Source organism: Chelonoidis abingdonii, chromosome 4, assembly GCF_003597395.2.
Source record: "Chelonoidis abingdonii isolate Lonesome George chromosome 4, CheloAbing_2.0, whole genome shotgun sequence".
NCBI lineage: Eukaryota > Metazoa > Chordata > Testudines > Testudinidae > Chelonoidis > Chelonoidis abingdonii.
Genome location: NC_133772.1, coordinates 58,445,172 through 58,461,212, shown reverse-complemented (window position 1 = coordinate 58,461,212; position 16,041 = coordinate 58,445,172). Strand labels below are relative to the sequence as shown.

The 16,041-nt window shown below is 44.4% G+C and overlaps 1 protein-coding gene across 5 annotated transcripts in view; it reads left to right on the top strand.

Annotated features, from left to right (window-relative positions):
- Positions 1 to 16,041, top strand: part of QSER1 (glutamine and serine rich 1) — an 82,094-nt gene that overhangs the window by 52,820 nt on the left and 13,233 nt on the right. For all 5 annotated transcript variants that reach the window (XM_032799589.2, XM_075065204.1, XM_075065203.1 and 2 more), the window contains exons 8-10: positions 8,739 to 8,950; positions 11,508 to 11,645; positions 13,510 to 13,607. In XM_032799589.2, coding sequence (XP_032655480.1) covers positions 8,739 to 8,950; positions 11,508 to 11,645; positions 13,510 to 13,607 — 448 coding nt within the window. The remainder of the gene's footprint in view (positions 1 to 8,738; positions 8,951 to 11,507; positions 11,646 to 13,509; positions 13,608 to 16,041) is intronic.

Here is a 16,041-nt window from a genome sequence, read left to right as displayed (position 1 = left end):
GACTGGGAACATGTCACCTCAGGATCTGGGTCAAGAGGTAACTATAACAGGACTGCTTGGAAATAGTGACCATAATATAGTAACTTTTAACATTCATGTAGTGGGAAGAACACCTCAACAGCCCAACACTGTGGCATTTAATTTCAGAAAGGAGAACTGTGCAAAAATGAGGGGATTAGTTAAAGAGAAATTAACAGGCACAGTGATTAGAGTGAAATCCCTGCAAGCTGCATGGACGCTTTTCAAAGACACCACAATAGAGGTCCAATTTAAATGTATACCCCCAAATTAAAAAACACAATGAAAGAACTAAAAAAGAGCCACCATGGCTTCACAACCATGTAAAGGAAGCTGTGGGAGATAAAAAGGCATCTTTTAAAAAGTGGAAGTCAAATCCTAGTGAGGTAAATAAAAAGGAGGATAAACACTGCCAAATTAAGTGTAAAAATGTAATAAGAAAAGCCAAAAAGAATTTTGAAGAACAACTAGCCAAAAACAAAAAGGTAATAACAAAATGTTTTTTAAGTACACCAGAAGCAGGAAGCCTGCTAAACAACCAATTGGGCCTCTGCACGATTGAGATACAAAAGGAGCACTTAAAGACGATAAAGTCATTGCGAAGAAACTAAATGAATTCTTTGCTTCAGTCTTCACGGCTGAGGATGTAGGGATGATTCTCAAACCTGAGCCGGCTTTTGTAGGTGACAAATCTGAGGAATTGTCATAGATTGAGGTGTCACTAGAGGAGGTTTGGGAATTAATTGATAACGGTAACAAGTCACCGGGACCAGATGGCGTTCACCCAGGAGTTCTGAAAGAATTCAAATGTGAAATTGCAGAACTACTAACTATGGTTCTTCTTCAAGTGCTTGCTCATATCCATTCCAGTTAGGTGTGTGCGTGCCGCATGCACGTTCGTCGGAAGATTTTTACCCTAGCAACACTCAGTGGGCCAGCAGGGCATCCCCTGGAGTGGCGCTGCTATGGTGCCAGATATATACCGTTGCTGACCCATCCGCCCCTCAGTTCCTTCTTACCGCCCGAGTCGGTCGTTGGAACAGTGGAGCGCGGCTTAGCTGATTTTCACCTCCCTAGCTATCGCTCGTTCTAATCGTTATTGTGTATATAGTTCAATATTCTATATTTCTAGTTAGTTTTATTAGTTCTTTGTAGTAGTTATTGTATATAGTTAAGAGGGATCGGAGATTAGCCCCTTCCCCTTACCTGGTACCGGGGCCCATGCCCGGTTCACCGGGCTTCAAACCATGCTTGGCCTGTCATAGGCCAATGCCCACAGGAGATCCTCACGACTCCTGTCTCAAGTGCTTGGGCAAATCCCACCTAGACAATTGCCACATCTGCAAGGCTTTCAAGCCCCGGACAAAAAAGGAGTGGGACATTCGTCTCAAGAAGCTCCTGATGGAGGCAGCTCTAACTCCTCCATCTTCGGCACCGACTGCCACACCGGGGACAAGTGCCTCCTCCGCACCGGAGCGCTTGGGCACCGTGAAGGCCAGCCATCACCAGCCCAGGCTCCTGCCTGGCACCGCTCTCTCTCCCCGAGGATAAAGAAGCATAAGACTCCTGCGGCTCCCGTGCCTACGCTGCAGTCAGAGCGCCTAACTAAGTCAGACCACCCGGCACCGTCAACTGCCGCTGCACCGACGTCTTCTGCGCCGTTGATTCTGGTCTCGCAAGAGCCGTCAAGTCTGGTGCCTACTAGCTCCCCAGCACACGCTGTGGTTGAGCTCATCGTGCCCTCCACGCCGGAGACGTTCTCTTCGGCAAGGGAGTTGATTGCCTTGACAGAGCCCGAGCTGCCTCAACCCCCGGCACTGCCAGTACGGGTTGTCCAATCATTAGGCAAGCCCGCCCTGCTGAGACCATCCTCTCCCGGCACCGCTGAATGTCGCCGGTCATGATCCAGGTCCCGCAGACACTCTCAGTCCTGTCATCGATCCCGGTCCCAACGCCGCTCGCAGTCCCGATACCGCTCTCCATCTAGGTACCGGTCGTACTCGCGGCACCGCTCGAGATCCTGTTCTCTGAATCGATACTCTCAGCACCCATCCAGGTCCCAGCACCGCTCGCAGCACCGCTCATCTCGCAGCCGATCCTGGCGCAGGGATTCAAGGTACTGGTCGACCTCCCGGCACCGCGCGGGTAGCAGGTCCCAGTCTCACTCTCGGTACCGGTACGACTCCTGGTACCGTTCTCCGGTGCCGCTTGGAGACAGTTCGACTAGTCGCAGAGACCCTCCCCAAACAATCTCAGCTCCTCCATGTCCTTCTCGGCACCCATCCATATCATCCCATGCGGACAGTGCTTCCTATGGGGATTCGGACACTCACAGCAGGTTCGCCCAAGGATCCCATGGCCCAGACCAGGGACCTCATCAGTGGTCCTTTTGGACGCCTTGGGGTTATCACCAAGCCCAAGGTGAACTAGCTGTGCCATCACGCTCCGGTCCGTCAGAACACCGCGTACCAGAGGCTACTGTCAGCCGACCTCCCCCTGCTGGTACAGAGGAAGCTGCTGCCCCCACACCGGACCCCCATGATCTACTGGCTCCTGATGTCCCCCAGGATCAGGAGTCAGTACAGGATCCACTTGTCCTGGGGCTTTCACCCTCCTCCTCTCCGGATGAAGCAGTAGCGGGGACATCATCGTCGGGCCCGCCTCCAATTGACCTCAGGTCACACCAGGTCTTCCTACGGCATGTCGCCCAGAATATCACCTTGCCGGTAGAGGAGGTTCCACAGGTGGAGGACCCGGTGATAAGTATCTTGTCGGTGGAGGCACCAACCAGAGTGGCCCTGCCATTCATTCGTTCGATCCAGGCTAGGGCAGATACCATCTGGGAATCCCCAGCATCCATCCCACCCACAGTCAGAGGGGTCGAACAGAAATACATGGTGCCATCCAAAGGATATGAGTACCTATGTGTGCATCCCCCTCCCCGTTCATTGGTGGTACAGTCCATCAATGAGCGGGAGCGCCACGGCCAACAAGCCCCTGCACCTAAATCAAGGGAGGCTAGGCATATGGCCTTGTTGGGACAGAAAATCTATTCCGCGGGAGGCCTCCAACTCAGGGTGGCGAACCAACAAGCTCTGCTGAGTAGATACAATTACAACACCTGGGAGGCGGTAGGAAAGTTTACAGAGCTGGTCCCGCAAGACTCCCGCCAGGAATTTACAGCACTGCTGGAGGAAGGAAAGAAAGTAGCATGGACCAGGCCTCGCTGGACGCCGCGGATTTGGCAGCTAGAACGGTCGCCTCTGGAATCGCCATGCGACGTATACCATGGCTGCAAGTGTCAGGCCTGCCACCTGAACTTCAGCACACTATACAAGACTTACCATTTGATGGCCAGGGCCTGTTCTCACAGAAGACGGATCCTAGGCTACAGAATCTGAAAGACAATCATGTAATCATGCGTTCGCTCGGAATTCATACGCCACAGACTCAAAGAAGATCCTTCTGCTCCCAACCTCAGCGCCCTTACCCCCCGCCAAGGCCAAGGCAAGACTTTACCAGAAGGCGAGGTCGTAACAGCCGCAGACGTCAGTCTGGACCTCATGGGGGTAACAATTCCGGTCCCACCAAGCCAACAGCGGGACCCAAATCAAACTTTTGAGGGTACGCCCAAGAGCAGTGTACCAGTTGTCTCCCAGGATCCTTTTCCGTTTTACAACCACCTTTCCCCATTCCTCCCTGCGTGGTCCCAATTAACCTTGGATCTTTGGGTCCTACGCATGATGGAGTTTGGATACCATCTTCAGTTTACTTCACCCCGTCTCCCCCAGCTCCCCTCCTCGTCCCTCTTCAGGGACCCCTCTCATGAGCAACTCCTCCTGCAAGACATTCGGAGACTCCTTGCGATGGGGGCTATCGAGGAGATACCGAAGGAATTAAGGGGCAAGGGGTTTTATTCCCGATATTTCCTAACCCCCAAGGCGAAAGGGGGCCTCCGGCCTATCCTAGACCCACGACAACTGAACAAGTTTATGAAGAAGTTCAAGTTCCGCATGGTATCCCTGGGGACCATCATCCCATCCCAGGATCCTGGAGATTGGTACACCGCTCTCGATATGAAGGACGCGTATTTCCAATTGCAATTTACCCTCCGCACAGACGGTATCTATGCTTTGTGGTGAGCCATCAACACTATCAGTTTATGGTCCTTCCCTTTGTCCTCTCCACAGCCCCTCGGGTATTCACGAAGTGTATGGCGGTAGTCGCCGCCTCCCTCCGTCATCATCGAATACACGTCTTCCCATACCTTGACGACTGGCTTATTCGAGGGACCTCCAAGGCACAGGTCACCAGTCACGTGAACATCATCAAGGACCTATTCACGTGTCTAGGCCTGATAATCAGTTTGGAAAAATCTACTGTAATGCTGAAGCAAAGGATAGAGTTCATCTGGGCCACTCTGGACGCCAATCTTGCAACGGCCAGTTTGCCTCTACCTCGTTTTCAGGCAATAGTCTCACTTATACAAAGACTTCAAACCTTCCCGATGACCTCAGCTCGCACTTGCCTTGGCCTCCTCGGTCACATGGCTGCATGCACATTCGTAACAAAGCACGCCAGACTGCGCATATGTCCCCTTCAGACGTGGCTCGCCTCAGCCTACCGTCCAAGCAGAGACACCATAGATATTGTAATCACAATTCCACCGAGCATCCTCGGCTCCCTCGACTGGTGGCTGACGCCATCCCTGGTGTGTGCAGGCCTGTCCTTCCATCCACCACAGCCTTCCGCGTCCCTAACAATGGACGCGTCATCTCTTGGCTGGGGTGGTCACCTAGGGCACCTTCACACTTAAGGCCCTTGGTCGTCTCGGGAGTTGGCGTTGCACATAAATGTCCGAGAACTGAGAGCAGTTCGACTGGCGTGCCAGGTGTTCCAGCGCCATCTACAGGGTCGTTGTGTTGCAGTGTTCACAGACAACACAACGGCCATGTATTACATAAACAAGCAGGGAGGGACACGATCCTCCCCCATTTGTCAAGAAGCGATACAACTATGAGACTTTTGCATAGCCCACTCAATAGACCCAGTAGCGTCCTTTCTCCCAGGAGTCCGGAACACTCTGACAGATCAACTGAGCAGGTCCTTCCTGTCTCACGAGTGATCCATCCATCCAGACATTCTCCATTCTGTTTTCCGGAAGTGGGGGTTTCCCCACATAGACCTCTTTGCCTCCCGAGAGAACAGGAAATGCCAGGTGTTCTGCTCCCTGCAAGGTCGCTCCCCGGGCTCCCTCTCAGATATATTCCTAATCCCGTGGAAGGGGCACCTATTTTATGCCTTCCCACCCTTTCCTCTCGTCCACAGAGTCCTACTCAAGCTCCACAGGGACAGAACCCAACTAATCCTGATTGCTCTAGCATGGCCAAGACAACATTGGTACACCCTGTTGCTTGACCTCTCTATGGCGGACTTGATCCCCCTGCCACTATGCCCGGACCTCATACTGCAGGACTTCGGAAGGCTTCACCACCCGGACCTGCAGTCCCTTCATCTGACAGCATAGCTGCTGTCTGGTTGAGCCAATCTGAGTTGCGTTGTTCCACCTCAGTACAACAGGTGCTGCTTGGAAGCAGAAAGCCTTCCACGCGGACGACATATCTCGCCAAGTGGAAGTGCTTCTCCCACTGGTGCGCTCAGCGTAACTTTATCCCTGAAGGTGTATCGGTCCTCATTGTCTTGGGCTATCTATGGTCCCTCAAGGAGCAGGACCTGGCGATTTCTTCTCTAAGGGTGCATCTTGCAGCTATTTCTGCCTTCCACCCTGGGGAAACTGGCAGTTCTATCTTTTCTCATCCCATGGTTTCCAGATTCCTCAAAGGCTTGGAGCGGCTGTACCCTCAGGTCAAGCGTCCAACCCCTACCTGGGATCTAAACCTTGTGTTAGCTAGGCTTATGGGCCCCCCCTTTGAGCCTTTAGCCACATGCTCGCTGCTGTACCTTTCCTGGAAGACAGCCTTCCTGGTCGCTATCACCTCGGCTAGACGTGTCTCGGAACTTCGAGCTTTGACTGCGGATCCCCCGTATACGGTATTCCACAAGGACAAGGTACAGCTGCGACTGCACCCGGCATTCCTCCCTAAGGTGGTGTCTGCCTTCCACGTTAATCAAGACATCTTTCTACCAGTCTTTTTCCCGAAGCCACACTCATCGCGTCGGGAACAGCAGCTGCGTACTTTGGATGTCCGCAGGGCTCTCGCCTTTTATATCGAGAGGACCAAACCCTTCTGACGTTCGCCCCAGCTCCTTGTAGCTGTCGCAGAGCGCATGAAGGCCATGCCAGCCTCTTCCAACGGATTTCATCTTGGGTGACATCCTGTATCCGGACATGCTATGACTTGGTTCATGTTCCAACTGGCCATCTCACTGCCCATTCTACTCGGGCTCATGCCTCATCTGTCGCTTTCCTGGCCCACATTCCCATCCAGGAAATATGTCGCGCAGCTACCTGGTCTTCCATCCACACCTTTGCATCACACTGCATTGGTCCAGCAGTCCAGAGATGATGCTGCCTTCGGCTCAGCAGTCTTACGTTCCGCAACGTCTCACTCCGATCCCACTGCCCAAGTAAGGCTTAGGAATCACCTAACTGGAATGGATATGAGCAATCACTCGAAGAAGAAAAGACGGTTACTTACCTTTGTAACTGTTCTTCGAGATGTGTTGCTCATATCCTTTCCAAACCCGCCCTCTTTCCCCACTGTCGGAGTTGCTGGCAAGAAGGAACTGAGGGACGGATGGGTCGGCAGGGGTATATATCCGGCACCATAGCGGCGCCACTCCAGGGGGCGCCCTGCCGGCCCACCGAGTGTTGCTAGGGTAAAAATCTTCCAACGAACGTGCATGCGGCACGTGCAGACCTAACTGGAATGGATATGAGCAACACATCTCGAAGAACAACAGTTACAAAGATGAATAACCGTCTTTTTGTAACTGGTCCTTAAAATCGGTTTCTGTACCCAGTGACTGAAAGATAACTAATGTAACGCCAATATTTAAAAAAGGCTCTAGAGTGATCCTGGCAATTACAGACCGGGAAGTCTAAAGTCAGTACTGGGCAAATTAGTTGAAACAATCGTAAAGAATAAAATTGTCAGACACATAGAAGAACATAAATTGTTGGGCAAAAGTCAACATGGTTTCTGTAAAGGGAAATGATGTCTTACTAATCTGTTAGAGTTCTTTGAAGGGATCAACAAATATGTGGACGAAGGGGATCCAGTGGACATAGTGTACTTGGAATTCAGAAAGTCTTTGACAAGGTCCCTCACCAAAGGCTCTTACATAAATTAAGTTATCTTCGATAAGAAGGAAGATCCTTTCATAGATTCAGAACTGGTTAAAAGACAGGGAACAATGGATAGGAATAAATGGTAAATTTTCAGAATGGAGAGGGATAACTAGTGGTGTTCCCCAAGGGTCAGTCCTAGGACCAGTCCTAATCAACTTATTCATAAATGATCTGGAGAAAGGGGTAAACGGTGAGCTGACAAAGTTTGCAAATGATACTAAACTGCTCAAGATAGTTAAGACCAAAGCAGACTATGAAGAACTTCAGAAAGATCTCACAAAACTAAGTAATTGGACAACAAACTGGCAAATGAAATTTAATGTGGATAAATGTAAAGTAATGCACATTGGGAAAAATAATGATGGGGGCTAATTTAGCTAATCAGGAAAGAGATTTTTGAGTTATTGTGGATAGTTCTATGAAGACGTCCACGCAGTGTGCAGCGGCAGTCAAAAAAGCAAACAGGATGTTAGGAATCATTAAAAAGGAGATAGAGAATAACATGGAGAGTATCTTTTTGCCCTTATATAAATCCATGGTACGCCCACATCTTGAATACTGTGAATAAGAAAAAGTTATTTACTTGTTCCCATAATATAAGAACTAGGGGCTACCAAATAAAATTAATGGGCAGCCGGTTTAAAACAAATAAAAGGAAGTTCTTCACACAGCGCACAGTCAACCCGTGGAACTCCTTGCCTGAGGAGGTTGTGAAGGCTAGGACTATAACAGCGTTTTAAAAAAGAACTGGATAAATTCATGAAGGTTAAGTCCATTAATGGCTACTAGCCAGGATGGGTAAGGAATCGTGTCCCTAGCCTCTGTTTGTCAGAGGGTGGGGATGGATGGCAGGAGAGATATCACTTGATCGTTACCTGTTAGGTTCACTCCCTCTGGGGTATCTGGCATTAGCCATTATCAGTAGACAGAATACTGGGCTGGATGGACCTTTGGTCTAACCCAGTATGACTATTCATATGTTCTTATGTTCATCTGTATTATATTTCAACCACAAACTCTTGATTCATAGTCTGCCAAAAGGGGTTATAGAATTTCCATCAGATATTCAAGGTTAGTAAGACCACCAATATCTTAGTAAAACAGTGATTGGAATACATCTGTAGCTCCCAGATACTTCCATGACTCGCCGTAACCTTGCACGAGAGAGTTTGCCATGTGCAAAATGGGAATACTGCTACTTAATCGCCAGCTTTGAGGCTTAATTAATGTGTAACAGCACTTCAAAGATGTAAAACTAAGTGCTAAGTGTTAATGAAAATGATCATACTAGAGTGCAATGAGTAAACTTACGTGACTCACAAAAAGTACCCTGATTCTTTTTATTAAAATTAGATCCTGTGTGAATTTATTTTGATGACTTATAAAACTGTTCATTATAATATTGCAGGCCCATTCATTACAAACCAAGTAACAGCACCAGCAAAGGTCCTGATCCTCCAGCACCAAAAACTACAACAACAAAAGTCTCTTCTGTGAAACCCAAAGCTAAACAGCCAAAGATAAAGGCTGAACCACCACCAAAGAAACGGAAAAAATGGAAAGAAGAGTTTTCATCTTCCCAATCTGAGTCTTCTCCTGAAGCCCAGAGTGATGAGGATGGTGAGTGGTGCTCTGTTGTCAGTCTTCTATATTTATTTTTAACTGAATTTAAACTGAAATCATAAGTACATTATAACATATAGTCTATAAATGTTGTGTCATATGCAAAATTCCCTTAGAAGGCAGGGAATTTGTCATGAAAATTTAACACCCTCCACATAAAGTTTGTTCTTCCAGCCCTTTACCTTGATGATTAACATTATTAAAAATGTAATATTTTACTCTCCCTTTGAGAGTGGGCAGATTTTACAAGGTTGCTTCAGAATGCAGTTCTGCTTTTAAAGAGTGATAATGTAAGAATGACACATCTTAATCTTAGCAGATCTGTTCTTTGTGTATATTCAGAGTCATATTTGCTTAGTTGAGTGAGAGGAATCAATTTTTAATACTTAGCTCCTTTTAGTCCCACAGAGCCAGGACATCTATTGCAGAAGAAGTTGATTCTGTCATGCCTCCTTAACAGAATTGCTTACCAATTTCCTTATTATGTCCTCAACCACATCTGTGACACCCAGTGTCTGCACTGATGTTGCATGGATGTAAAAGTGGGCAGAATTTGGATGCACAGAATCTTTATTACTGGTGGTGATGCATAAACTGGAACAAAAAGGAGCTTGATTTTCAGGTTCATGTTAAGTTTGAAAAACTGGCAGTTAGGAAAAAAAAAATCTTTTGATAGAAAAATCAACCAGATTTGATCTGGAGTCATTCACACAATAATCATGGAACCTTGAGATGCCATTTTTGCAGTCATTTTTCTGGGTAGACCAACCCTTTCAAAGGTTGTTTGTACTATATTTAGATTACTTTGAGAGAGTTTCCATAGTTTTGTTTTTCTCAGTTTGTTGTTTAAGTGTCACCTGCATATGAAGATAAACTTGGCAGCACCCTGACCCCGTGCTGCTGGATTTCCAAGGCACATTGGCCACTGGAATTTAGACTACTGTACCTCTTTCAGCAGTCTGATTTGTCTTGCATACCCCCAAGTTACATCTCATTTAAACATTACTTGCTTACAAAATCAGACATAAAAATACAAAAGTGTCACAGCACACTAGTACTGAAAAATGGCTTATGTTCTCATTTTTACCATATAGTTATAAAATAAATCAATTGGAATGTAAATATTGTACTTATGTTTCAGTGTATAGTATATAGAGCAGTATAAACAACTCATTGTATGAAATTTTAGTTTGTACTGACTTCACTAGTGTTTTTTATGTAGCCTGTTGTAAAACTAGGCAAATATCTAGATGAGTTGATGTACCCCCTGGAAGACTTCTGCATACCCTCAGGGGTCTAGGTACTCCTGCTTGAGAACCACTGACTTAGACTAAAGATGAGTTACTGCAGATAATCTAGAGCAGGGGTAAACAACCTATGCCACGCGTGCCGATTTTCAGTGGCACTCACACTGCCCGAGTCCTGGCCACCGGCCCAGGGGGCACTGCATTTTAATTTAATTTTTAAATGAAGATTCTTAAACATTTTAAAAACCTTATTTACTTTACATACAACAATAGTTTAGTTATATATTATATACTTATAGAATGAGACCTTCTAAAAATGTTAAAATGTATTACTGGCATGTGAAACCTTAAATAAGAATGAATAAATGAAGACTAGGCACACCACTTCTGAAAGGTTGCCGACCCCTGGTCTAGAGCCCCCGTGCTGAAGGTCGCAACTAAAAATAATTTTAATTTTTGATCTAACTTATCATGGTACCAATCTCTCAAACACATACAGCTTTCAGTTTATTAGAGTAAGGACTATTCTGGTGAGGACAGTCACCTATGGTAACTTGGAAACCTGACAGAATGGAGCAGTCTGACTACCTAGTTCGTTGCAAATTCTAACATTGCATGCTGGAATCAGTAAAGTGCCTCAAGAAGCTGAGCAAACAGTTTAGAAGTGTTAATGACTTCTGTATAATATATGCGTGATTGAAATGGCTGACTACAAAACTTTTGAAACATCTTGGAAAATGACAGTAGCTATACATATATCTGTTTGCTAATATAATTGGTTATATGTATTTTCATGAGCTCATGAAAAAATGACATTGACTTTCAATGGTACTTATGATGCTTAGTGACTTCAGCGTTTTTGAAGGTTTTACCCCTTGACTCAGCTGAATCAGTTGGTCTCAGAGAATGTCTAAGTTGCCACTGAATATTGGTGTTTAGTCTAGTTTCCTTGATGGGAATGTTTCATCCTCCCTTTTCTTCAGATATTTGTCTGCCTCAGAGTTTTAGAAGGCTCCTATAACCAGAGTATCTAAATGCTGATAATGCAGCTAATTCTGCATCTTTCTGAGAAATATTGCCCTGTTTCTCTGATACATTATAAACCTCCCTTGTTTTGATAAATGCAAAGTTTGACATTATTTCTGTTGAGAAATAACATGTGTTGTAGTCTCTTGGGATACCACTAGAGGTTGCTTGTGTTTAACAATGAAAGCCTTTTGTTTCAAAATAGGAACATATGCTAATATACAAATGTTTTCAGAATATCTGAGGAAGAAAACATTAATTGTATTCCAATTACTTTTCAGAACTTGTCCCTCCATCTCCTTTTTTCACCCGCTTTTTGAACACAAGAGCTATGAAGGAGACCTTTAAGAGTTATATGGAGCTGCTTGTTAGCATTGCCTTAGATCCAGATACAATGCAAGCCTTGGAAAAGAGCAATGGTACGGTGTGTTTTACATTAATTTCTTTGTGCTCTGCTTTGTTTTTCCCCATGATTATTATTTATTTTTATTTTACGTACCTTTTTTTTATTAATAAAGCAAATATGAAAACTCTTCTTGTTTCACAGCTGTACCTTAACCTACACTTTTTTATGCAAGTAATGTACTATGTGTAATTTGTATTGGTTTCAGGTTGCCACAAATTCCTGTTTTCCCAGATTCCGCACGCTTTAGTACCACGTGAGACACTGTTTTAAGTTTGTACTTGCTCTGTATCTAAAAGTTCTAAACAGGGAGATGTTCAGAGCAAACAGTATTTTTTGCCCCAGTAGAGCAGCCAGAGTAGTAGTATTGCCATGATAGCGTCTGTGACCACTTTGCTTCAAATTTCAGTTTCATCACATCATGACTTTCATGAGAAGTGGACACCAATATAAATGAGTGGGTGAAATACTAATGTATCTGAATGAGTTTACCATACTGCCCTAATATTACTGTATTGTTTAAATCCAGATCAGGATTTAATGGAGGAATTTTTTAACTTAATGTTTTGTTTAAAATATTACTGTATTATTCCGATTGCTTTAAACTACTCCAGAGGGACTTGTCATCTGGTTATATTGGGCCCCTCTCCTGTTAGCATCACTAATGAACCTCACTTTTTTTTTTTAAATCGAGATCACCGTTACCAATAATAGACCTACAAATGCTAATTTTATTTAAAAACCATTTCAGTTGTGTGCCTAGTTTTTCATGCAGAGACATACTCATTACTTTATGAAGTTCTGATTTCTGAGCTGTTTCGGTTTAAGATTAGTGTTTGAACACACATGTCCAGGTTGTCTTCAAGAGAACTGATGTTTGGTGGGCGTGTCATTTGAATTTCAACTTGTTAGAACTATGCACTGTAGTGGACTGTAGCATACAAATATCTGTTCTGTGTCTTGGAAATTTAACACAGAAAGCATTAGACTTGAGACACTGATAGAAAGCATGGGTTTCACGTAGTATACAGCTGCTACAACATGGGGCTCTGTGTTGCTAATTTCAGTTTATCCATATTTCAAAAGCTATTTGCTGTTTGAGACTCTGCCCTCTCTCTGTGTACACAAAGGGCACAGTCCTGCAGCTGTCATGTCAGCAGTCCCAATGAAGGCAATAGGACTGCTGATGCGAGTAAAAACTGCAGGATTGAGCCACAAATTAAAAGCTAATGAACAATCTTCTCAAGCACCAGTGGCCACCTACCTTGCTACCTAGGTTCTAACATCTCTTATGCAATTGTGTAACTATATATAATGGTAAGTGATGGGAAGCCTTACTAATAGGCAGTGCTACTACCCCTACCTATAATAAATCCAAGCTAAGCCGTGTATATGTGTAATATATGACAGGCAGTTTGAAACACACACAGACTCTTCAGCTGAGAGGAGCCTGTTTCTGAACTGAAAATTGTCTTGCATAACAGGGAGAGATTTAGAGAACAATTTAAAGTTGTCTGTAAGGTTCATTCTCTGCACTGCCCTGTCCGTCTCCTTTCTGAAATTTTCATCACAAATCAAAGAACAGAATAACAGTTAGATTTACATTTAACTGTTGTCCTGGATATTATAATGTATGTGGCCTTTCCATATTTGCCAAGTTTGAGTCAATTACTGAGTTTTATATCTTCACGTGTAGATCTCAATATGTAATTTCCCTTTCCTATTTAAAGCAAGGGTATATGAGCAAAATGTATTATTTTGGACTTTGATTATTTTATGCTAATAAATAGGGTAAAGTGGCCCACCTGGCGTAAGGGTTTTATGTAAATAATTGCCTTACATCTGTACTTAATTATTATGTATTTTTTCATGTCTTTCAGATGAGCTTCTTTTGCCTCATATGAGAAAAATTGATGGCATGCTGAATGACAACAGGAAAAGACTGCTTTCCAAATTACGTTTGGAGCATACGTTCAAGGTATTTCCTTTTAAAATTTCAGATTATTTTAAAACAAACTCCTAAACAAATCACTAATTATATACAAGTATACTGAGATGGCAAAATTTGTACTGGGAATGGAATATGAGGTTTGAAAGATACTTTGAGTTAAATGTTTGCTAAGTGGAATATATTAACATTTTGTGGTAGAGATGTTTCTGCTGTAGAGCGTAAAGTTCAATTTAACTTCCTAAGCTTTAATGTTCATTTTAAAGCTTTTTGTCTTCTATGCTTCTCAAGTTTCTTATCAGAAAATCAAACTACTGTCCCTTTGGAGCTGCCTTTCTTTTTTTCTTTTTTTTTAAAGGATACCTGTATTTCTGCCCCATGATGCTGCCCCATCGTGCATCCCAGCTCTTCAGCTGTGGTGAGGTGCAGAGGGCAGCACTAGGGCTCCCTAGAGCCAGAGGTGAGAGATCAAGGAAGATGAAACAGTCAAGCACCCTTTCATACCCACAGTCCCGAGTTAAGGGGTGGGAGCACCATAGGTCAGACAACCGCAGTGTGTCTCATCCTTTGAAACAGTGGACAATAAATTGTTGTGGGCTGGTCAGGGTCAAGAAACACCAGCACTACCACCCCACAACTTGTGTATTGATGGGAAAGACAGGCTATAGTGCCACCTACTCTTCTCCCTGTTCCAAACAGCTGTGCATAACCCATCCAAAATAGACAAGAGGGATGGAGTAGGTTTTGAAGGAGGGACAAAGAGAAAAGAGACTAATTTTACTGCCTCTGGAAACTGGCTACCCAGGCTCTGATCTCCTGGTTATTTATAAGCAGGACTGTCCCAATGCTGCTTCATTTTTCTGCCAAAACAGCTCCTTGAAACACTGTGGGTAAAGCATAGGAAGTAGGTTTGTCTCTTGCCCCTCTCTCTCCTTTCCCAGCTCAATCACAACAGGGGTTTAAAATGGAGCTGGTAAGACACAGTCCCACTTCTTGTCTTACACTTGGTGCTTCAGCAGAACAGAGCATCACTGGGTGAAATCCGGTGACTTGTGTTATGGATGGGCTAAGACAAGGTGATCATAATGATCTCTTTTGGCCCCAAAATCTATAAAGAAAGAAGCACTGTATCAGCCCTATCTGTAGACAGCAGACAAAGTCCGGGAGATAAAATCCTGTTTCCTGCATCCTGCAGGCAGTTTCCAGCATCAGTGAAACTGGCTGCAGCTGTCGTGCCCTACCTTCTTGAATCTGCTCCTGCCCACAGGACTGGGGCACTTTTTTGGAGAGTTGTTTGTTCCATCCCTACCACCTGCCTATCTCTGGGGCTGAGTGCATACGTGTCTGTATGAGGAAGAGAGCAAGGGTAAACATCAGTGTCATTTTTGCCCCCTTATGCTAAAAATAATAAGGGGTAGGGCTGTTGATTAATCTCCGTTTTAAATACACTGTTAAACAATAGAATTCCAATTGAAATTTATTAAATATTTTTGGATATTTTTCTACATTTTCAAATATATTGATTTCCGTTACAACACAGAATATAAAGTGTACAGTGCTCATTGTATATTATTTTTTATTACAAATATTTGCACTGTAAAAATGCTTTATTGTTAAAGGGCAACTTACAAATGTAGATTTTTGTTGTTGTTACATAACTGCACTCAAAAACAAAACAACACAACGTAGAACTTTAGAGCCTATAGGTCCACTCAGTCCTATTGCTTGTTCAGCCAATTGCTAAGACAAACACATATGTTTACATTTACAGGAGATAATGCTGCCCACTTTTTGTTTATAATGTCACTTGAAAGTGAGAACAGACATTTTCATGGCACATTTGTAGTCAGTATTGCAAGATACACCTCTACCCTGATATAACACGACCTGATATAACACAAATTCGGATATAACGCGGTAAACCAGCGCTCTGGGGGCAGGGCTGCATGCTCTGGTGGATCAAAGCAAGTTCGATATAATGCCATTTCATCTATAACGCAGTAAAGTTTTTTGACTCCCAAGGACAGCGTTTTATTGGGGTAGAGGTGTATTTACGTGCCAGATATGCTAAACATTTGTATGTCCCTTCATGCTTTGGCCACCATTTCAGAGGACATGCTTCCGTGCTGATGACGCTCATTAAAAAAAAATGCATTAATTAAACTTGTGACTGAACTCCTTGGGGGAGAATTGTATGTCTCCTGCTCTATGTTTTATGCGCATTCTGCCATATATTTCATGTTATAGCAGTCTTGGATGATGACCCCACCATGTGTTCGTTTTAAGAACACTTTCACTGCAGATTTGACAAAATGCAAAGAAGGTAACAATGTGAGATTTCTAAAGGTAGCTACAGCACTCAACCTAAGATTTTAAGAATCTGAAGTGCCTTCCAAAATCTGAGAGGGATGTGGTGTGGAGCATGCTTTCAGAAGTCTTCAAAGAGCAACACTCCCATGCAGAA